Source organism: Patagioenas fasciata, chromosome 4 (assembly GCF_037038585.1).
Source record: "Patagioenas fasciata isolate bPatFas1 chromosome 4, bPatFas1.hap1, whole genome shotgun sequence".
NCBI classification, from domain to species: domain Eukaryota; kingdom Metazoa; phylum Chordata; class Aves; order Columbiformes; family Columbidae; genus Patagioenas; species Patagioenas fasciata.
This window is the reverse complement of record NC_092523.1, coordinates 2440048-2463187: the sequence shown is the minus strand read 5'-3', so window position 1 is coordinate 2463187 and position 23140 is coordinate 2440048. Positions and strand designations below refer to the sequence as shown.

The 23140-nt window shown below is 50.7% G+C and overlaps 1 protein-coding gene across 1 annotated transcript; it reads left to right on the top strand.

Annotated features, from left to right (window-relative positions):
- The first annotated feature begins 19363 nt into the window (after window positions 1-19363).
- Window positions 19364-21637, top strand: EGR4 (early growth response 4). Its single transcript, XM_065837935.2, has 2 exons — window positions 19364-19643; window positions 19928-21637. Exons 1-2 carry the CDS (start codon window positions 19505-19507, stop codon window positions 21253-21255), a joined length of 1467 nt encoding a protein of 488 aa, XP_065694007.1. The 5' UTR covers window positions 19364-19504; the 3' UTR covers window positions 21256-21637.
- The last annotated feature ends 1503 nt before the right edge of the window (window positions 21638-23140 follow it).

Here is a 23140-nt window from a genome sequence, read left to right as displayed (position 1 = left end):
CTATCACTGCTGGGGACCAGTAAATGTTTCCTGTTGGCAGGTTTCCTTCTCGCAGCCCACAGCTCCCTGTGAGGGTGGCAGCCACTCGCTTTGCCCAAGCTCAGAGCCAGCCTCGGTGAGGAAAAGGGTATTCAGGGCTCAGCAATCATCAGTTCTAAATCATTTGTGCCCATTTCAACCCACAGATGGATTCTGGTTGGATTTACGACGTGGCCTCTTCACTGCCTGGGAAGAGCTCGCTTACTCATCTGTGCCATTGAGAGCCATCCGGTGATGCAACGTTCAACACGTTGTCCATTTAGACGGTGTTAGGGCTGCCAACCTAGAACTGAAGAGTGATAAAAGAAAGATGAGATGAAATTAAATGAAAGATGATTGAGAAAAATATAATTCCACTGATAATTCCATCTGTCAGTCCAATAACTCGCTCGTAATGTTTTTTTAATAATCATAACTTGTGCTTACATAACACCTTCTAGAAGTGGCTTTTTTAAGCCGTTTGTAAGTATTAATTAAAGCCCAAAACAGCCGTGTGAGGCAGGTGGGAATTCACATCGAATATCGCTATCATCACTCCCTCATTCCGCAGGCAGAGGAGTTGGCGGAGCTGGCTGCAGACCTCGCAGCGCTGCGGGCGAAATTCTGTTTGCTGTGAACAAACTAATTCCTCTCCATGGCATGCGGAGACGTAAGCACGGAGCAAGGTCAGATGAGCGGGCAGGAGGGTTTGGGCCACCTCTTTTTCGTTCAGATTTCAGATCCAGCAGTCCCTGAGGGAAACCTCTTGCTGGCGTGAGCCAGTGGAAGCTGTGCTTGTTTCTCTGACGTTCAGAATTCATAGAATCATAAAACAGTTTGGGTTGAAGGGACCTTAAAGCTCCCCCAGTGCCGCCCCTGCCATGACAGGGACATCTTCACCAGCTCAGGTTGCTCAGAGCCCCGTCCAGCCTGGCCTGGGATGTCTCCAGGGATGGTTCATCCACCACCTCTCTGCCCAACCTGGGCCTGGCTCTCACCACAAGGTATTAAAACAGCCGTTGCTTAGTTCTAAATGCAGGAACTTAGGTGAGTCCTTTAAAAATAAAATAATGCTCTGAATTTCCACCACTCTGAATTCAGATCTGAATGAATTAAAAAACAAGAAGTTATAGTACATAGAAAGATAATGTTTATGCCTAGACCGTTGTGGACATAGAAAATGGTGGTATTGGTGGCACTGGTTACATTAACATTTAACGGAGGTAACTACTGAAGTATCACAGTCACATTAGATACTTCATTTAATAAGATAAATGGACATTTCCCAGAGATTATTTATATCATGATTTATATCACGGGTGACTTGAGTTCCTGCTGCTCTTCTCTGCTTACAAGGTGCATCAAAGTTGGGAAACTTCGCAATAAAAGTATTTGGGTTACCGAGTGGAAATTGAGAGGGAAGAAACTGAAGCCATTTGCTGACAACAATACAGAGTATTTGAACTTATATCAAGTGTCAAGGAGGGCAACAATCTCTTTGTCATGTCTGGCCTGAATTTTCCCGTAGAATCATAGAGTAATTTGGGTTGGAAGGGATCTTCAAAGGTCCAACCCCCCCAATTGTCTTCGTCTTACTCAAAGCTGTTTTATGTAGCCACCTGCGTTGTGTGTAAAGATGGTGCCGGCAACTGGGATGAAGTGCTGGCTAATAAATCTGGGATCAACCCAAAAAAAGAGTGGGTTCTCTTCATACACAGCCCTGAGTTTTCAATAATCATCCTTGCTGTGCTCCTGGGTGGACAAGAAAAATGCGACTGGCCCTGCGGTGGCTGCTTGGGTGATCAGTTCTCTGAAATGCTGTGGATTTGAAAGCAACCCCTGCAAATCCTCACTTGCAGTCCCTGCACTCCCTGCAGTGACGCAGAAATCACAATATGTCGTGTTATATGGATCAACCCCTTTTTTCTTTCTTTTTAAAGCTATTATTGTTGATATTGTTACCTGGGTCCTGGCTGCAGTCCAACAAAGAAATGGTTCTCCTGGGGCTTCAAGCTACAGAAACACACCAAGGCATCTGGTGTAGACTGAAAGAAATCAGGCGCACGAGATGATCCCGATTTTACCTGTCTACACGTGGATGTCTGCTTGTACAACAGGCATCAAAGCTCCCTTGTAGTCAATGGAGATCAGGCAGCAGAGCCTAGGGAGTAGTTCACATCCCCTAAAATGGGTGCTTGTATTTGCTGTGCTTTCCTTTAAACCACCTGAGCAGATCGCGTGTATATGGGACCAGAGACACAGAGCCTGTTTATACCAGCATAGAACTTTATCTGCTGATTTAAAATAATAATAATAATAATTGTAGTAGCCCTCTGCAAATTCTCTTTGCTGAACCAAATATCTACAGCGTGTTCTTTCGCAGTTTGAAACTGTAATTCCTAGTTGCAAAGATAAAATGCAAACCCACAGTGCGGTCCTAGGAGGGGTCACACACCCGTTTATGTTGCAGGGGGTCGTCAGATCCTCATTTACATCCCTGAAATCCTGGCATAGAAATTAAACGTATAGCACATCCCCACCTATTGACCCTCGGTTTCCTGGTGAATCACTTTGTCCATGCTCCCTCAACCTTTTCATGTTCTCCCCAGCTCCTTTCAATATAGAAACAAATCTAAAACGGTGATGGATCTTAAAAGTGCATTTTATTCCCTTCCGTGCCTGTTCGGCTGTTGCCAGGCTGGTATTTCACACATATGTGCTTTGTCAGAGCCTGTTACCAAGAAAGGATGATGTTGACTTTTGTCTGGCAGGTCACTCCTAGTGTGGGGGTTTATGAATCAACACTTGAGAGGCGCGAGATGTCCATCCTAATTCCTCGAGCTATCTCAGACATCTCTGAGCCCGGCTTCCTTGGAAACAGGGCTTAGGTGATGATGCATCCGTCTGTCTGTTCATCTTCCTAATATTAAAGGAATAAAGTAATGGCTGATAGCCATTGGGCAGCTTCAACTAAATGCTCTTAATGTCCCAAGCATGGAAGGATTTTTATAGAGTCTATGAATTAGAGCCTTATGAGGCACCAGGGGACCCAATTAAGAGCTGCACCCCGGTAGGACATCAGGTTTCACTGGTTTCACTGCCCACCTTGTTCCCTTACGTGGTTCATCACACTTTGTGGGTAGAGCTCACCATGTGTGGAAGCTTCGCTTTCCCAGTATTATACTAAAGTTAAACCTGAATTAACTTCAGTTACCTGTCAGGTAAAGAAGTCAAGCAATGGTTTATGCCCCACTGTAGGTCTCTCCCATCTGCAACCAACACACATCTGTCTATGCTTAGTGTTAGGCGTTTGTCAAACCCCTCTCCAGAGGGAGATCCTCCACACCTTTGGGAAGGACTTTGCTCCAGTTCATGCTCTCCATGCAGAGTATGAGGCCAGACAACCACCGGCCTCCTCAGCAGAGACCCGAAACAGGGCTCATCCCAAGCTGGAACAGGTGTTCAGCCCAAACTGTGGGAAAGAATTGATGGGAGATCTTCCCAGAAAGGGCTGTGGGGCGTTGGAACAGGCTGCCCAGGGCAGTGCTGGAGTCACCATCCCTGGAGGGTTGGACAGACGGACATGAGGTTCTCAGGACATGGGGCAGTGCCAGGGGTGGGTTAATGGTTGGCCTCGATGATCTTAAAGGTCTTTTCCAACCAAAATGATTCTATGGCTCTCTGATTCTGTGATCTTGGCACACGTAAGACAAGTTTTGAGCTCACTTCAGCATCTGGCGCAGGGGGCTTGTTGACCTGCGCTTTCCTGCAGAACGGTCAGATCTAGCAGTGCCTGCTTGTGGATTTAAAATCAGAAATGCTAGGCAGAGGATGCAAGGCAACCCATCCGAGGGCATCAAATGGGTTGAGCAAGACGCTTTCCTCTTAGCCAGCTTGTCCTTGCTAGAGATACTCTGAGCTCAAACACAGGGCAGCACTCTGTCCTGTCCATGACCTGTCTGCACCGGCACCAGCCTCATCTTCCACAGCCTTCTTATTTTAGAAGTTACCCCTTCCACCTTCTCAGCTTCTCTTCCATTCCATTACCCTTTTCCCTATTTGGTTTTCCTTTCTCCGTGACATGCCCACGATATGCCAACATTAATTCCTTGATCCTTCACAGTGACTAACGCTTCCGTTTCGCCAACCGTTCTGAATCATTCTGGCTGGTTCAGCACATATCCACAGACCTTACACGCATCATTATTCTTGGACACAAAGTTATCTTGAAGGAATTGCGTCCCCTCAGGTTGCTTTTCTAGTTGCCATTTTTGGCTACGGGATCATCAGGAATTTGCATGTGAAAAAAATATGGAAGCCTATGTGGTGTGGGTGTGTTACAGTTTTCAGTAATTTTATCAGTATGATTTCGGTATCGTTCCATCTGTGAAGTAAGATGCCCTCAGCTTATATATTTGTCATCCACTCTACTAAGATTTTAGAAGCTCAGAATTGGTTGTCTTTGAAAATCTGTGCAACTCAAGTTCAGGCTTTGCTGTTGCCAAACAAAGCCAAGCGTGGCTAAACGTGGATGCCTAGAAAACACTGGAATCCCACTTTCTCAGGAAGAGAAGACACCTGCTTTTGGGGTTCACTCACTACTGAAACAGACTTCAATCATGAAGACCAAAATGTCCATGTTTTTGTCATTGAGGCAGAGTAAACCTCAGGAAACAAGAGGCAACTCCGGACAGTGCAGACAGGCAGTAGAAATTTTTATTATAAGAGTGGTAAAATACTGGCCCAGGTTGGGCAGAGAGGTGGTGGATGAACCATCCCTGAGACATCCCAGGCCAGGCTGGACGGGGCTCTGAGCAACCTGAGCTGGTGAAGATGTCCCTGTCATGGCAGGGGTGGCACTGGATGAGCTTTGAAGGTCCCTTCCAACCCAAACCACTTTATGATTCTATAGCGCTTTGCCAAGGACAGTGTTGCCTGGGCAGATGCCAAATGTTTAACTAAGATGAAGTTTCAAGGATGTGGAGCTGAAGAAGCTGTTGCTGTAGACAGCACATACAGTCCACTGCCGGTTCCTCTTGCTCCAGATGCTCCGTTCATTAAGGCAGTTGGGCTTTTCCCCTTTCCAACGCCCGCTTTCAGCTGCTCAGAACTTTTGCCAAACTGTAATTGTCTGGACAAGAATTTTCTGGGACAAACGTCTCCCTCCCGCTGAGATTTAGTGCAAAGTTTCAGATGAAACAGTTCTGCGGTTTTCAGGAATGGGGAGGCGGGGGAAAGATGTTGTTTTGCCAGATCAGAAAACATTTTGGAGTGTTATAAAATGTGTTATAAGATGATCAAGGAGATACCTGTCCTAAGAGAACCCACTTGAATGTGCTTATTTCACCTTTGAAAAAATCTGGCTTTTTTCCTTGTGTTCAATGAGATTTATGGCTGCTTTGCAGGCATCTCCTCTGGACATGGTTGAGTCTGTCTCAGTCCTCCATGGTTCCTAAATGTGACCAGTATGTGCTTCTGCTGCCTGCTCCTCCAGCACATGGGATGTATGTTAGGAATATAGAAGCTCAAGATGACTTTCTTGGCCAGCGCCAAGTATGATATGGGCAAGATCTGACATGAACAGCAGGAGTCTGACTCTTCCCGAGGCACCATGGATGGGTGAGCTACATGTCTCTGATGTAGGAGGACCAAAGGGGTATGGAGGAAAGGAGACTGGGAGAAAGGAAAGAGAGGGAAGATGGACTGGGCAGAAATGGAGTTGGTAATAGAAGAGACCGGGATTCAGGAGCTTAAACTGTGGTATTTGGTGTCATGACAAGGTGCCCTGCTTGAGCTCCACCTGCCACTCCAGGAGGCCACAGGTCTTCTGCTGACCATCCAGCACTTCTGGAGACATCAAGGAACACCTCTCATGACTCCAGATGCTTGTTCCTTCTCCAGGAGTGAACAGCTCAGGTGCTACGAGGAAGAAAGGAGGTACGGCTCGCTGTAACCTCATCCTTCATAGAATCACAGAATCATTTTGGTTGGAAAAGCCCCTCAAGATCATTGAGTCCAACCGTTCCCTCAGCCCCGGCGCTGCCCCATGTCCCTGAGAAACTCATCTCCGTCTGTTCCACCCCCCAGGGATGGCGACTCCACCACTGCCCTGGGCAGCCTGGCAACCCTTTCCACAAATCATTTTGGGACTGGGACATCAAGGCACTGTACAACTTCTGACATGGCTTCATGTCACCCTGCAAAGGATCTCACAGGTAACCTCGCTTCTGGCATTCCCAGTTTGGGACAATCTGTCCTCCAAGGCCACATTCTGTGCATGCCGTAGGCAGAGGATGTTTGCATTGCTGGAGGAAATATCTCTGTGAATGGGGGAATAACAGGATTGGAAGCATTTAATGTACACATATTGCCTAATTTTCCTTCCAAATTATGCTGATCAAGTGCTGGGGGTAGTAATGAAAAGCAAATACAGACGTTCTGGCAAAGTGCACAGTAGGATTTGGGACATCACTCAAGTTTTAAAGCCTCAGCTTTCTGTTTTCTCTGGAAGAGAAGCTCAGCACCAGCCAAGTTCATGAGTCAGCTCCTCGGTTAGTGACAATTGGTTGGCTCCCATCACTGGCTTGGCCATGTGATTCGACGGAAATCAGAATTCAATGCTTGTTTTTCACGTACTGAAACATGATGAAAGGGAAAGAAAACCTGACAGTCAGAAACAAACATTCCAGGCTCGGTTCAGGCAAGACCCTGACGTTTGCCAAACAGCGCGGGATTTTATTTCACGCATCAGAGAAGTATTGAATATTGTTAATCACTTTATTCTGTGACTGCAGAGGAAGCTGGAGCAACGAGAGGTTATAATTACCAAAAAGAATGAGGAATAAGGCCGAACAACCATCTTTGGTGTAACACGTCTTCAAAGCGTTTCACTATGGGAAGATCACAGCGGTGCCCACGAAACGTGGCCTCATTTCATCTCCTGGAAACAACAGACGTGTTTCTTCCTCTGAAACCTTTGAGCTTCCCGTGCTTTGTGGTTTTTTAGACCTTTTACTATCACTAATTGAATCTGGAGTCTAAAAGGAGGGCGGGAGAAAGAAGAAAATGCCATGTGGAAGTTAAAATAGAAAATATTAGCATGTTCTGTACCAGAACTGGTTGCGTTTCAGAGCTTAAAGTAAATATTTGTGATCATATTCAGACCCTAAGGACAGCTGGGTGATCCCTAGGATGGATCAAGAAATGGGTATTTCCTGAGAAATCAGCTTTATTCATTCCATTGAGAGAGGAAGAAAGAAGAATTCAGACCAAACAGCGATGAAGCAAACAAAAACACGTATAGCATGAAATGTTTCTGTTTGCGCAAAGTCCAATGTAGGGCAGAAACCTGCCAGAAATGTTGGAACCCTTGAAGTCAACAGCAAAATTCCCACCGGTAGGTTCCCCCAGAAACCAATTCTGACTCTTTAAATCCTCTTAGTTATGTCTGGTGACTGGTGACATGCCTGACATCGAGCAGAGGATTTTCACCTCATACTTCCTTCTAAAACACTTCTCAAGCATTAATTAGTTAAATCTCACAACATTCTTCTGCATCAGGTCATTATAGTTATGATGGCAAATCCACCCGCGGCCTCCGGGGCCACCTGGCAGTCGCTCCATCCTCTCCAGTTTACAGTAAGCGGTTAAATTGCCCAGCCTGGTCTCAAAGGGATTGTGGGGCTGTAGCTCTGCTCTTGCCTTCCTGTTTGGTGCTATTAGTGCAACGAGGAAACAACAATCACATTTTTGTAGTTTGGGCTCCTCTGAGTTGGTGCAGCTGGGAGCTGGGCAAGGGACTGGTCCCCAGAGGCAGCTTAAAATCATAGAATGGTTTGGGTTGCAAGGGACATTCAGAAGTCACCTAATCCAACCCCTGCCATGAGCAGGGACATCTTCACCAGCTCAGGTTGCTCAGAGCCCCGTCCAGCCTGGCCTGGGATGTCTCCAGGGATGCTTCATCCACCACCTCTCTACCCAACCTGGGCCAGGCTCTCACCACCCTCAGGGACAACAATTTCTTCCTCATGTCCAGCCTGAATCTCCCTCCTTTAGTTTAAAACCATCACCCCTTGTCCTATCACAACAGGCCCTGCTGAAAAGTCTGTCCCTATCTTTCTTATTGCCCCCTTTTAGGTACGGAAAGGCCACAACAAAGTCTCCCCGGAGCTTCTCTTCTCCAGGCTGCGGAAACCCCCCTATTTTGAAGGATAAGGGGTTTATTAACCAACTGGCATCAGTGCTCAAGTTCCCATGGATGGTTAAGTCACTAATGTGGGTCATGCGAGTCACATCCACAGTCCCCGAGTGTCACCCAGTTGGCCCTGGTAATGTCACAGCTGTAAAGCACCAACACTCCTCTCTATAGGCGTCTAGGTGATGGAGGGATGGCGTATAACCAGGTCTCTTCCCATCGGGGAACTGACGTTATCAAGGCACAGAATAAACCCCGTCTAATTAGCAGAGACTGAGAAACTGCAGAGGGAGTGGGTTCCTGACCTGCTGGGAGAGGGGTGCACCCTTCCCAACTTTGAGCAATTAAATGTTTGATCGGGAGCTCAAATCTCACAATTCAGCTGGTAGGAAAAGCTGCTCATTCCAGGTGGTGATTCAAAGTGCCCAAATTTGCAACTGAACTTGCTGGATTGTTTGTTTTTTCACTGTGGGATCCTGATCCCCCCCCCAACACCTAAACTGAGCAGTCAGGGCTTGGGGCTTGGACTCAGTAATAAAGAGTATTTCCCAGTTAAAATATAACCTAGATTATTGCAATCAGAGTGGTCAGAGATACGCGTGATTGCTGCCCGGAGACCTGAAAGCAGAAAGCAAATTAAAAATAAAATAAAATAAATAAAACCAACCAAAACCACCCCAACTCTTTCCCTCTCTACAGATCCAGCAATCTGGGGAGTCACCTTTGTGCTTTCCGAACACTTTGGGTCCTCCGTGCTGACTGCATCTTCATCTCGGGGTATTTTTTCTGGCTGAATGAGAAAGGAATGTTTATTTTTCATAGGAACTCATTGATTTGGTGGTTTTTCCTGAGCAGAGATTTAAAGGGCCAGCGCTGAAGGAGGTGGATCTAGCTTTAGAAACATCTCCACTCAGGAATATCGCTTTTCATCTTTATTTATCTGTTGCCCCACAATTCCTTGAAGCAGACTCAGCACCTTCTTCTGCTTGTTTTCAGTTGTGAATTGAAGCAGCGAAGGAGAAATCAGTGCGAGCTGAGCAGGCATCTGTCATCACTGCCTGTCACAGCACTGGGGACACCGCATCCGTCCCTTGTCTGGCACCCAACATCGTGTCCAGCCACCCAGCAATTACATCCCACTTTCTTTTAAAACACAAACAAACAAAAAGTTTACAACACCAAGAGCATTATTCCTGTCATTGTTAAATTAGCGCCAGGTTCTCTTGTCAGGGGTTTCTATGGAGATTGTCCTGGCACACAGTTGATGGTTCATGCCATTTGTATTCGTCAATGAGCCAGAGTGGGCCAAGCCCTGCTCTGCCCATTTGGAAGAACGCAGGATTCCCCTGGCTCACACCGACAGACACATCGTTGTGTTCTACTAACATTGTCTTGTAGGGTATATTAAATTCTCTGCAGCTCTTGGCCAAGTCTTCTGCAAAGAGAGAAAGAACAACTGGCTGCAAACCTGTCCCATAGCAGAGTTACGCTTGGTCCCATGCTGGATGCGTTGGGGCTGCGGGAATAAGGGATTCCACAGACCCCACAACATTGGATGAGCTGTTAGGGATCATAGAATCATAGAATGGTTTGGGTTGGAAGGGACATTCAGAAGTCACCTAGTCCACCCCTGCCATGAGCAGGGACATCTTCACCAGCTCAGGTTGCTCAGAGCCCCGTCCAGCCTGGCCTGGGATGTCTCCAGGGATGGTTCATCCACCACCTCTCTGCCCAACCTGGGCCAGGCTCTCACCACCCTCAGGGACAACAATTTCTTCCTCATGTCCAGCCTGAATCTCCCTCCTTTAGTTTAAAACCATCACCCATTGTCCTCTCACAACAACCCCTGCTGAAAAGTCTGTCCCCATCTTTCTTCTTGGCCCTTTTACACATGCAAAGGCCACAATAAGGCCTCCCCAGAGCCTTTTCTTCTCCGGGTGATGCTCCATCCTGCACCGTAGCGATGGGGTGATGTCCTGAAGCAGGAACATCGAGTCGGTCGCTTTTAGTCAAGCTGAAGACCACCCTGCCATGTACTTCATCCCTCAATGGTGGCCACTCATGGGTGCCAAAGGAAGGCACAAGGGGCTGTCCATCCCTTGGTAGGTCCTCCCAGGTTCTGACCATCTGTAGCAACTGTCTTCGAAATGAAGGTTAAGACATATGTAAAAGTAGGTGAAATCAGTGTTCTCCCATAGGATTTTGGGGTAAAAAATGTACATATAGGCCTGACAGTGACGCTTTTCCCATTTGCGCTTGGATTGAGCAGCCTGAATCCTGCACGTGAGATGGCAAATTCTGCTCCTCTTGTAGCTGAACTATATAATAGATAGAACTTGTATTAATTTACATACCGTACTATATTTAATAATTTTCCTAACTACATGCCGAGAGGTCAGAGCAGTTAATTTGAAGAGTTCCCTGAATTTCCACGCACTACCAACCTTTGGCATGAATATCATTAAGTTTCATTAACGTAATTAATACTAATGGCAAACAAAAGGACTGCTATCATTTCACTTTTGTATTTTGGATACAAGTTGAGATCGCGATACTGTAACCGCAAGCAACAAATCAGAACCTGATAGATGGATTTGCCTTCGTTAGCAGCCAACGGTGACAGCCTTTAAATTTACTTGGGAGGAAGAATTAATGGCACAGGAAGCTGAATTCAGAGGCTGATGGTTTTATTTCGTGGAGAGGAGAGTTAATAAATCTTTATGCTGCTCTGATTAATGATTCTGGAGTGCGTCTCTTTCTGGATGCTTGGAAACTTTCCTGAAAAGGAACAGCGAGCTGGTCAAGGAAGCAAATAATGCTCATAAATAAAAAGCTGTTGGATGAATTCATCTCCGAGCAGGCACCGGGCCAAGTGTGTGTGTTTGTGTCCCTCATTGCGATCAGAGAGATAAATAATTGAGCACAGTTCATGGACACAAAGTGCAGGCGGTGGCTCAAGGCCAGGCTGGACGAGGCTCTGAGCAACCTGAGCTGGTGAAGATGTCCCTGTCATGGCAGGGGTGGCACTGGGGGAGCTGGGAAGGTCCCTAAAACCCAAATTATTCCATGATTCTAAAAGTAACACGGGCTGGAGGGAGCATGAATTTCACTCCAATCTCTGCAACATCCTGGGTCAGTTCACTTATTTCACACTGGTAGGTACAAAACCAACCTTTTTAACTCCAGGTCTCTCCAGGAAGCCCCCTGTTCATTCCCAGGACCCACTCCAGTTCCCAGAGAACCCCATGGGCACTGGGAAACTGGGTCTCGAAAGCAGCCGAGTGCTCGGGGAGGGCGGAAGGGCTGGAAATGAAGCAACCTTGAGGCTTTTTCTTCTTTTCCTTAGGCAAGCAAACATGCTCCTCCCTCTCCATCCAGCTTGGCTTTTCTCACCTGTCCTTCTCAGAAAGGATTTTATTCTAATGGTTTGTTAATGAACACCTTTATCTGATTTCAAGGCGGCTCTCAGGTTGACAACACCCGGGGGGAACACGGGCCAGCGTTGGTTTGTGTGTCATTTAGGACACGCGTCCCCATATCGGTTGTGAAGCGGAGGCTTCGGGGTGCCGTGCGAGCCTCTGCTTGTCCTGACAAAACCCATGGGATGGCAGCGAGTCGAGCACAAAGCAAACAACCATCTCAGTTTCCATCTGCAAAGTGCCTTGAGAAGTCTTGCAGCCTAACGAGGGCAGAACCTAACGATGCTTGAGGCTCATTTCATCCACCACATCCTGCTCAAACCCCCCTGGAAAGTGAAAAATTAAAGTCCCAAGTGTTTTTGCTTATGGTTTTTTCCAAACAAAACAGTCCAGTGGCTTAGTTTAAGGAATGCTTTATTTAAAAATATACGTAAGGTTTCTAAGGGGTGATTAAAACCAGCGTGAGATTGAGTGGAGAAAGGCTTATGTGGGGCTCAATGAATCATTTCATTCAAACTGGAAGGCAAGCTTGCTTGGGAGTGTTTGCAGCTTCCTAGTCAATACATCAAGGCAGACGGACTCTTAGGAAAACATGTGAATTTGGAAAAAAGTTGAGAAAATTGTCCTCTCCCGCTTTATTATATCATTACAGTCAAATAATTGTGTTGCTGCCAACCTCGGCCTCAGCTCTGTGCTTGTGCTGAGCTCAATTAATCCTCCTGCCCCTGCCCAACGCATGCAAAAGCACGCGCTAAAAATATTGTGATTAGAACACGTGATGAAGGAGAGAATAGAAAGAACCATTCTGCTTCTCCGAGAGCTCGCAGCTTTAGCACTCTGCCTTTAGTATTGGGTTTAACTGTATTGTTCGGGGGGCAGCGGGGAGCAGGAGATGAGATTATTTCTGACTAGAGCCTATTTTTAGGAGGCAGTGACCTGTCTGCTTTGGGAAGCTGCTCTGCCATCCCCTTACGCCGTCTTTGCCAGGTTGTAATTCCCCTTGGTTAAACTGCGGGTAGCAGCCAAAACTGAGGGATTTTACCCCAAAGTTCAGCTGTATGTGGGTTTTTTTTTTTAAAAAAAAGCAAGGATGCAGAAGTGATCCATAAATTTTAAGGGCAGGAAGAGCTTGTTATCGCCGAGCGCTTGGAGAATATGGTGATGTGCAGCAACATAAAACCTGGACAAGATAGCCATCCGCCCCGACCTCCCGCTGTGCCCAAGCGCTGAAATTCCAGCCAGCGATCCCTCCCTTGTCATTAAAAAAAAAGACAAAAAAAAAGATAGAAAAGAAGCCCTTTTTGGCAGGCGTTTCGTAGAGCCTCACATGCTGTGTAAATCTGCTGGGGCCACATGGAGATGCCGGAGGAAAGATGCTCTTTGGTAAAGATGCTCAGAGCATCCCTTTGGCGTTGCCCTGGGGCTGGTGGCACGGCCGGGAGGTGGGGGTGATCTCTTGCTCCCTCTCTCCGGGTTGTCCCCTCTGTCACACGAGCATCCATCCGTCCCCTCCACGGCAGCAGGAATAGGTGCGGCGGCACGGCTGGTCGCGTGCCAGTTGCCATGGAAACGCAGAGCGATGGTTTCTAGAAGTTTTCCTGGAAGGGGGAGATGGTTGGAGGGATGGGAGGGGGAGGAGATGAGGTCCAGCAGGCGGAGGAAGGTGATTCTGCCCCTCTGGTGAGACCCCCCTGCAGTGCTGGTCCAGCTCTGGGTCCTCAGCACAGGACACACATGGACCTGCTGGAGAGGGGCCAGAGGAGCCACAGAAATGACCCAAGGCTGGAACAGCTCTGCTGGGAGGACAGGCTGAGAGAGTTGGGATGTTCAGCTGGAGAAGAGAAGCTCCCGGGAGACCGTAGTGCACCTTTCAGTGCTTAAAAGGGGATGATAAGAAAGATGGGGACAGACTTTTCAGCAGGGCCTGTTGGGATAGGACAAGGGGTGATGGTTTTAAACTAAAGGAGGGAGATTCAGGCTGGACATGAGGAAGAAATTGTTGGCCCTGAGGGTGGTGAGAGCCTGGCCCAGGTTGGGCAGAGAGGTGGTGGATGAACCATCCCTGGAGACATCCCAGGCCAGGCTGGATGGGGCTCTGAGCAACCTGAGCTGGTGAAGATGTCCCTGCTCATGGCAGGGGTGGCACTGGGGGAGCGTTGAAAAAGAAAAAGAAATCCAAACTTTTGAATAGCAGAACCATCTTGAATATTGAGGACCAGCAGTTCAGAGTCAACAATGCCTCTTTCTCACCCATGAGAGACGCCCTTGGAAGGGGTAAGCATTATGGGCAGTGGATAGCTCTGGGCAGGGGATTTCCCAGATGAACCCATCAGCACAGAGAGGTTTTGATAAGCAGGAGGAGCGAATTGATCTCCTGTTCGAGGGGCCGGCAGATTCATTCCACACACACCCATTTGCTCAGAGGCTTCTCTGGAGCTGTGAGCGTGGAGGCGGCGGGCATGCTCCAGACAAACAGAGAGGCTTCTCCACCTAAAACTTCGCTCCTCTCACAGCACAGAGGACTCTAAGGGTTCAAAAAGGAATCAGACAGTGGAAAAATCCACTGAGGGCTTTTAAATATCAGGCTTCAGGTCGAATGAAGGAGATACCTGAGCCATGAGTGCTTGGAGCTTGGAGAAGACGCATGTAAATTACTTTTCCCTAGATATCTATCAGCTTTGGGCACATGGGCCCCAGTTTGGCCGCCAAACCTGTAGTGCCATGAACTGATACTCAGCTCATCATTTTGGAAAACTGAATTCCAGGCTCAGGTCAGCGCTGCCCATCTCTGCCAGTGGCTCCGGGGCTGCCTTGTGTAACCTCAGCTGGGTGTTCCTGCTCCATGGGGGGATTGCACTGGATGAGCTTTCCAGGTCCCTTCAACCCCTGACATTTTGGGATTCTGTGGGGACAAAAGTGCTCCCTAGACCTCCCCCCAGCTCCTGGTTGATTTGTGGCAAGGCAAAGCAGGAGGAAAAGGATTCTTTGCCTCCTTGGCCCTCCAATAGTGCTGGGAGTCCTGGGAGCATCCAACTCTTTGCCAAAATCTCCCCAGACCATAGTGAAGACCACAGATCAAGCTCCCAAAGGTGAAAGCCAAGGGAAAAACCACGGGACAAGAGTGTAGGTTTGATTTCCATGCTGTGACCCCAACTGGGAGCGCAGACTGGGAAACTGGAGGGAGAGCTGGTGAGGGGCTGGAGCACAAGTGTGATGGAGTGGCTGAGGGACCTGGGGGGTTCAGCTGGAGAACAGGAGCTGAGGGGAGACCTTCTGATCTCTGAACTGCCTGAAAGGAGCTTGGAGCCAGGGGGGTCGGGCTCTGCTCCCCAGGAACAAGCGCCAGGAGCAGAGGAAACGGCCTCAAGTTGCGCCAGGGGAGGTTGAGGTTGGATGTGGGGAACAATTTCTTCCCCAAAGGGCTGTGGGGCATTGGAACAGGCTGCCCAGGGCAGTGCTGGAGTCACCATCCCTGGAGGGTTGGACAGACGGACATGAGGTTCTCAGGACATGAGGCAGTACCAGGGGTGGGTTATGGTTGGACTTGATCTTGAGGGTCTCTTCCAAGCAAAATGATTCTATAATGCTCTAGTTCTGTGAAGGGAATGCTGATGTGCATTGCAATGCACCACATGTGGCGTGGTGAGGTGGGCAGCAGAAATGTGGCACTTGGGACCAAGCTGTCCCTGGTTCTGCTGGAGAAACATCCAGGCGGATCAGCAGGAGCCAGCAAGGAGCTCGCCAGGCAAGCACTAGCCCTGGAGGGGAGTGGACACCCGGGGACGGTGGCTTGTGCCAGACAGTTCCAGATGGCCGGCGACTGGGGGAGCCTGGGGCTGGCAGCCTGTGACATGCTCGGAGGGCTGTGGTCCTGGGCGAGCTTGGGGGCGAATGTGGGGCTGAGCAACCTGTGCCTTGCCAGAAATGCCAGAGGTGCATTTCAGGTTCTTGGCATCACCTGGAGCAAAACCGCTTCTTCCTTTGGGGTCGTTGTTTGCTGCCCCAAGGATGCTCTCACCGTGCGGAGGATGCAGAAGCCCGAATACCTTCTGCTTGGGTGAAATTGCTGCGGGACACCCTGCAGACACGCTCAGAGCTGCTACGACCACTTTCCAAGCTGCTTCAGCTCTTAAAAACCATAAGCAAAGCCTCCTACAGCATCTCGGAGACCTGAAAAAGAGAGAGAGGACCCAAAAATTGGGGCAGAGCCTGGTACCTCCCCGGGGTGTCCGTGTGCGCTGGGGGGGACTTGGCCACTGCACGGATTTCCTCCGTGTATTTTCATGACGCCACGTTTCACCCTAGGTAGGTTATCCCGCCTCCTCGCCAGCCAAGTGCCCCTTCTGGGAAGGGAAACGCGGTGCCAGGACCCGGTCCTGGCGCTTGGCTTTGGTCACGGTCACGTTTTGCCATTACCTCATGCGTGGTGTCACCGCCGCGGTGGGAGCTAACGCGGCCACGCTCCTCCCGTGGAAACTGCCATCCAAGAGGGTCACTTCAGAATGTTTTTTTAATATAAGTGGGTGTCTATTTATTTAAAAGGCAAAAGCATTCATCCAGAGAGACAGATGCATCAGGCAGTACCTCTGCAGCCACCCCTGTGCGGTCGGCAGCTCTCTCCCAGGCAGACGAGGCGAATATAAACCACACAATGCTGTTTGTTTTCTTGGCTGGGGAACTGAAATGTCACTACTATTTTAGGATCATCTCTGAGGATGGAGAGAGGTTTCTCAGAGCTGCTCTGCTCTGCTGGGCCAGGAGACCTTCCCATGGCTCGTTAGGCTGGTGTCATAGGGAAGGTGGGATAGGTTTTTCCACCTCCGGGAGAAAAGGAGAGGTGCTGGTCCTGGCAGCGGTTGTCTGATATCGCAGTTACAATGCAGCGCAGCCAAATAAGAGCGACCAAGGTCTGATGGGTCCATCTAACACAGCCAAGGAGAGGCGAAGAAGAGATCAAGGATCCCGAGGTCCATCATAGACTCACAGAATTGTTTTGGTTGGAAAAGCCCCTCAAGATCATTGAATCCAACCATAACCCACCCCTGTCCCTGCCCCATGTCCTGAGAACCTCCTGTCCGTCTGTCCAGCCCTCCAGGGATGGTGACTCCAGCACTGCACTGGGCAGCCTGTTCCAATGCCCCACAGCCCTTTGGGGAAGAAATTGTTCCCCACATCCAACCTCAACCTCCCCTGGTGCAACTTGAGGCCATTTCCTCTCCTCCTGTCCAACCACTTTGCTCATATCCCACCAGCATCCAGCAGATCCCCCAAGCACCAGGTTGGGGTTGTGTTTAGTAGCCACAAATGGACTATTTTTGAACGTGTTTTATTATCTTGGTGCCTGCAACAGCCCGAAGCACTGAGTTCCAGTTTCACAAAGCACTGCAGGGCTGAATATTGCCTTTGATTTTCTTGAAACCCACTTTCTGGCCATTGCACTGGGCATCCCCCAGCTCCTACGAGATAAGAAATGGTGAATAATTGAATCCCACTCACCATTTCCACACTCTGATAATTTTCTGGATCTCTCTCCATCCCCTTTTTTTTATTTCCAACCTGAACTTTACAGCTCATTCCCTGACACTCCCTGAATCACCCGATGGGTTTAACGCTTCTTTGCACCTTTTTGCCGGTGCATTTTGCAGAGGCAATGATAAGCAGCCTGCCCCCAACGTGGGGAATCATAGAATACCAGGTTGGAAGACACATTTCAGAGTGATTTGCCCAAGGTAATGCAGTGAGTCATTGCCGGAGCCAGGAATAGCACCGGAGCAGGGCCCCTCTTCAGCATCCCAACTCAAGCATCCTTTGGCCCCACAGATGTGGATGCTGATGCTGCTGCACATCCCCAATGATTCTGGCCTTCCAACAAGGGCTATAATTACACGGAGGCAGGAGAAAGCACAAGGGGGCTGGGGAGAGGCCTCCTCCTTATCTAAAATAGAATTACTGTACAGGTGGAGAAACCAGCATTGAAATCTCCTTTCCACCCTGCAGCTTTTTCTTGCAGGCCTTGTTGCAGAGGGAACCTTCTCATCAGCTGCCTTGCATTTAGAAACAGTGGGTGTGCACCTGTAAATAGTTGTATATTTGTGTTTTATAGTGGGCTCTGAACCCAACACACAGATTGCCTAGAGAAAACCTTCCCCTCCCCATCCAAACTGCCTGTGCTGGATGCTGGTGGTGATCTGCTCCCCAAAGGCTCGCTGCTAAGCCACGATCGGCTCCGAATCGATGCTGGAAACTTGGAAACCTCCAAACAGCTAAGCAGGGAAAGCAACAACCTCCAGATTTGCTTCACCCCACCACAGTGGGAAGGATGCTCAGGTGGAAGCACTTCCAGTATCCCCCCAAATCACTATTTGTGTCAGGTTTCCTCTTCAAACATCCCCTTTTGAGCAGCCGGTGGGATTTGCAGTGTGGATTTGCCCTTTCCCAGCCCAAATCCGTGCCTATGGCGCGGCGGCCTGGGTGGGAGCCATGAACTCGGATGACTGAAACGCGGGGAGGGAGCTTGGCTGCGGCGTTCGCCTTCTCTTTTTTGGCTGCTCGCTCGAACGCAGGAGGAGCCGGCATCCACTTCACGGCTCTAAATCAAAAGCAAATACGAAATGCCAGCAGAAATTATTGCAAAATCAGGCATGGAAAGGAGAGGTGAGGGGGGGGAAGAGCAAACCCAGCACCTTTCACGCTTCTAGAAGGAGCAAGAGCAACAAAAGGCATTCATAGGGGAAAAAAAATAGCATAAGGCGAATAAGAGCCTGGGGAGATGTAAATCTGGAAGAGCAGCCCACGTTGGGAGGGGAGCCAAAGCCCCGGTGCTTTGCTTCGGTGCAAGGGCCGGATTTGGGGGGTGCCCAGCATTCCCCCCCCAAAACCAAGGGAGCTGCGGGGGTAAAAGTGATCCCGGAGGAAAGCAAAGGCGTCATGCACATGCTTGTGCTTGCACACGTGTGTGTGTGTGTGCACATGTGTGTGTGGGGATGCGGATGAGGGGATGGAGGGATGCGGGGGATTTAAAGGAGGTCGGGTTGGGGGATGCTGTGCACACACACACAGAGCGGCAGCCGCCGCGGGCCCTGCAGCGCTTTGTTAAAAATATCGCGATTATCAGTTAAAAAAGAGAGAGATGGAAGGGGGAAAAAAATTAAAAAATTTTTAAAAAGAGAGAGGTAGAGAAAAGGGGGAGGGGAAGGGAGGGGGAGGGGGAGGGAGGGGGCAGCACGTCACGGGAGAGATTTCCTTATTGGGACTCCCTTCCCTACATCCTGTGTCCATATATGGGCATTTACGTCACGGCAGCCTCACTGGGGACTCCAGAAATGGCTGCGGCGGAAGGTCGGAGCAGCCCCGCTCCGGCTATAAAGGGGGCGGCGGGGAGGGAGAACCGGGTGTTGTGTACGGGGCTGCTGCTGCTGCTGCTGCCTGCCCCTGCCTGCACCCCGCCTGCACCCCGACCCCCACCCCGGGGCACAGCACCCCCCGCATCGCTCCCGGCACCCAGCCTGAGCACCCCCCGCATTGCCCCAAGCACCCCCGAGCACCCCACAAACGGTCCCTGGCACGTACCCCGAGCATCCCCCGAATCAGCCCCGACACACCGGAGCATCCCCTGGATCACTCCAAGCACCCCGGAGCACCCCCGGGCTCTACCCGGAGCATCCCCGGGCTCTACCTGGAACATCCCCGGTTTTACCCGGAGCATCCTCGGTTCTCCCGGAGCATCCCCGGCTCTACCTGGAGCATCCCCGGCTCTACCTGGAGCATCGTCGGTTCTACCCGGAGCATTCCCCGTTCTCCCTGAGCATCCCCCAGCACTCCCCGGAGCACCCCCCGGCTCACTCCAGCCCGAACCCCCTCAGCTCCAGGGAAGATGCTCAACGTTCTGGATTTCTCCTGCCCGGACCCATTTTACTCCAAGTACGAAGAGATCTGTGAGATGAAAACCGGAGACCTGCAGGGTTTGGAGCAACCTGAGCAGCAACTTTTGGCAGAGGCTGATTTCCTCGGAGGTAAGGGCAGGGGGGAAATGAGCGGGGATGAGGGACCCCCCTGCAGCCGGGAATCGGGCATCTCCCCCTTCTCTCCTCCCAGCCCCTAGCGGTGGGTTCAAGGTGGATTCAGGTCCTGGGGGTCCCGGTGGGGATGGGGGGTGAAGCCCAGGGCTCTCTGTTTGGTCCCGGACACGGGGACCTCGCAGTGACGCAACATCAGCCTCCCGCTGTTCCTCCATCTCCCGCCCCCCCATCCCCACATCCCTCCATCCCTCTAACCGCCGTCCCCTCTGCATCCCCAGGTGAGCTGCTGGGCACCCCAATAAACGGTGGGGTGGTGGATTACCCCCTCCTGGGCAGCCAGCCCTCTCCTTCGCTCAGCTACACCGGCAGTTTCTTCATCAAGGCAGTACCGGAGCATCCCCAGGACCAGGAATCCCTCTTCAACCTGATGTCTGGAATCCTGGGCATCTCCCCCTTCTCCTCCTCCGAAGGGCACCAAAGGCACCTGGATGCTCTTTACCCCTGTCCCGAGGTGGCTCAGAGCCAGCTGGACCTTTACACCACCTGCCAGCCCGAAATGAATGGATCCACCCAAAATCCCTTCCCGGAGCAGGGCTACGGCAGCTTCCCCACGCCTGAGGATGCTCAGCCCCTCCAGGCACAACCCACCTTAGGAAACACCTCACAGTGCTTCTTCCAACCCAAGCTCCTGGACACCAAGCAGGACATCAAGCTGCCCTCCGATTCCCCACCTCTGGACAAATTTAAAGCCTCCTGCACCCAGTGGGAGCAAGTCACCCAGCATCAGGCCTACTTGCCCACGGGCTACCATTCCCCTGAAGCTTTCCCGGCTGAGGAAAGCAGCCAGGGGTTGTTCCATGCACTGGGTTCCAAAATGGAGAACGTCTTGTCCATCAGCTGCCAGTCGGAGCTCGGCAGCCTGGCAGAAGATGCCGCCTGCTTCGGCACCCATCTGGGCTTCGGCTGCGAGCCAGAAAACTTCCCGGCCCGCGGGGACTTCGCCAACGCCAAGATCCACAACCTCCCTCCACCGCTAATGCCGGAGTTTGACACCTCCTTGGCCCAGCCCGAAGTCCTGCCGGGTCTGATGAGCTCTGCCGAGCTCCTCCATCCTCACCTGTCACCTTCTGTCCCCACCACGGACTTTTTGGGCCACCCCACGTCTTCCCCCATCCCTTCCCTGCTACCCGCCAACCCTCCAGCTTTGGCTGAGCCCAAGAAGAAGACCCGCCGGACCAAGTGTTCTTCCAAATGCTTCTGCCCGAAACCCCATGAGAAAGCTTTTGCCTGCCCAGTGGAAAACTGCATCCGGAGCTTCGCTCGCTCAGATGAGCTCAACCGGCACCTCCGCATCCACACGGGACACAAACCCTTCCAGTGCCGCATCTGCCTGAGGAACTTCAGCCGCAGCGACCACCTCACCACCCACATCCGCACCCACACCGGCGAGAAGCCCTTCTCCTGCGACACCTGCGGCCGCCGCTTCGCCAGGAGCGACGAGAAGAAGCGACACAGCAAAGTCCACCTGAAGCAAAAAGCCCGGACGGAGGAGAAACTCAAAGGTTTGGGTTTCTTCTCGGTGGGTCTCTCCTTCGGGACACTATGAAAGCCCAAGCTGAGCGCTGGGAGATGGTGTTTCCCGAGGTTGCCCCCGAGCATCTCACGGGAGAGCCGGGGTGGGAATGTCCTCCTGGGGTGGCCCTGGAGAAGACAAGGGCAGATCGGGCTGGGCCGGGGAGGAGAAGAGCACGTGGGGAGGCAGAGACGATGCGCTGGACCGCTGGCTGCGGCGGTGGGATGTGGCATCTCCGGCCGGCTCCAAACCGCAGGGACTGAGCCGTTTTTGTAGCTCCTGTGCCATGGAGAGGGAAAAAAACCCACATGTACAGAAGGAAACCACCACCAAAATGGGCTTTATACACCCAAACCCATGGACATTGTGTTTGTAGCGACCTGACCGGGATTTCCCCGGCCAGCACTTTGTGGAGCTCCTGACCAGTTGTTTACTGGTCGGCACTGGTCGGGGGCTGCGGCTGCACCGACCCTTTCTTCCGAAGGAGGGAGATGCTGCCGGGCTCCGGCAACCGATGCATAATGCTCCCTTTGGAAAGGTGATGTCATTATTATTATTAATTATTATTATTTTCCTGTTTGTAAAAAGAATCTATCAGGAATATTATAGAATTGTCTCTATTTTTCTAATTAAAAATTTGAGCTAATCAAAGACGTTGCTGGGGTTGCTCTTTGCTTTTCAATCCCATACTGCAGCTGACGCCGGTGATATTTCTGTTGTGGTTTTGACTCCTATGGGGGAAAAATGCGCTTAAACAATTAGCGGGGAGAGAAAAATCAATCAGTGCAGGGGGGGGTTGGTGATCCTCCTCTCGAGCATCCCCAAATCGGCACATCCTGGGGACAGAAGGAAGGGTCTTGGTGGGTCCCCCTTTTTCAGGGGGCTTTAGGTTTGTGGCTTTAGGTTTGTTCCGATGGAGCTGAGCCCTGGCGGGATCTGCCCTACTTGGATCTCAGGAGGAGATTTTCGCAGCCTGGAAGGCGCTACTGGTAGCAGAATCTCCCTCCTCTGGCAGCTAAAAATTGGCCAAAAAATAGATACACCCAAAAATCTCATCCTTCTAACAGGAGATGCTTGCTCCAACAGGGAACGCTGGTCTTTGGTTTTAATTAATCAGGATGAGAAGGTGTGAGGGGTGGCATGTCCCTGGCTTGAGGCTTGGTGATCGTCATCAGTGCTCAGGCATTTTTGGGGTTTATTTGCCTCATCTTGCAGAGGGGGAAACTGAGGCAGGGAAGGGGCACTGAGCGTGTCTGCAGATCTGCTCTCTCCAGCAGATTTTTGTCCCCTCCATCAGCCTCGGAGAGGGAGCAATTGCCCCCTAACTGTGCTACAGAGGGGGAAGGTCACCTTCCCCAGGTCCCCTCGTTGTCCCCCCAGCCCTTTGTTGCCATGTGGGCAGGAGCATCCTGGGGTTAAACCCCAGTTATACCATCATCCTGGGGTTAAACCCCAGTTGTACCATCATCCTGGCAAAATCCACGTGGTGTGGGATGGGATGGGATGGGACAGGATGGGCTGGGATGGGAGAAGAAATCCAGATGGAAACCTGGCTGATGGTTCAAATCCTAAATGTCCCCTTGGACCTGTTTCTAAGAACTCACACCCCTGATAGCACCCAAAGGTGCTTGTGCCCCTCCGGTGGGCACCTATCAGCCCAAATCCCATGTGTCCCAGAGCCTGACCCTGGGCCAGGACCACTCCGTGGGATGCAGATGACCCCCAGCACCAGGTAAAACCCTTTTCTCTCGGGGGACCCCCCAGATATGGTTAATAAGGACATCGGCACCCAGGTTTCCTCAGGAAACAGCATCTTTTGAGCACCTCTCAGCGGGACATCACCTCTCGCTGGGCACTATCAGCCCAGCTTTCCCCCATGCATGATGCATGAGGTTTTTATTAATACCCCTCCCAAAGT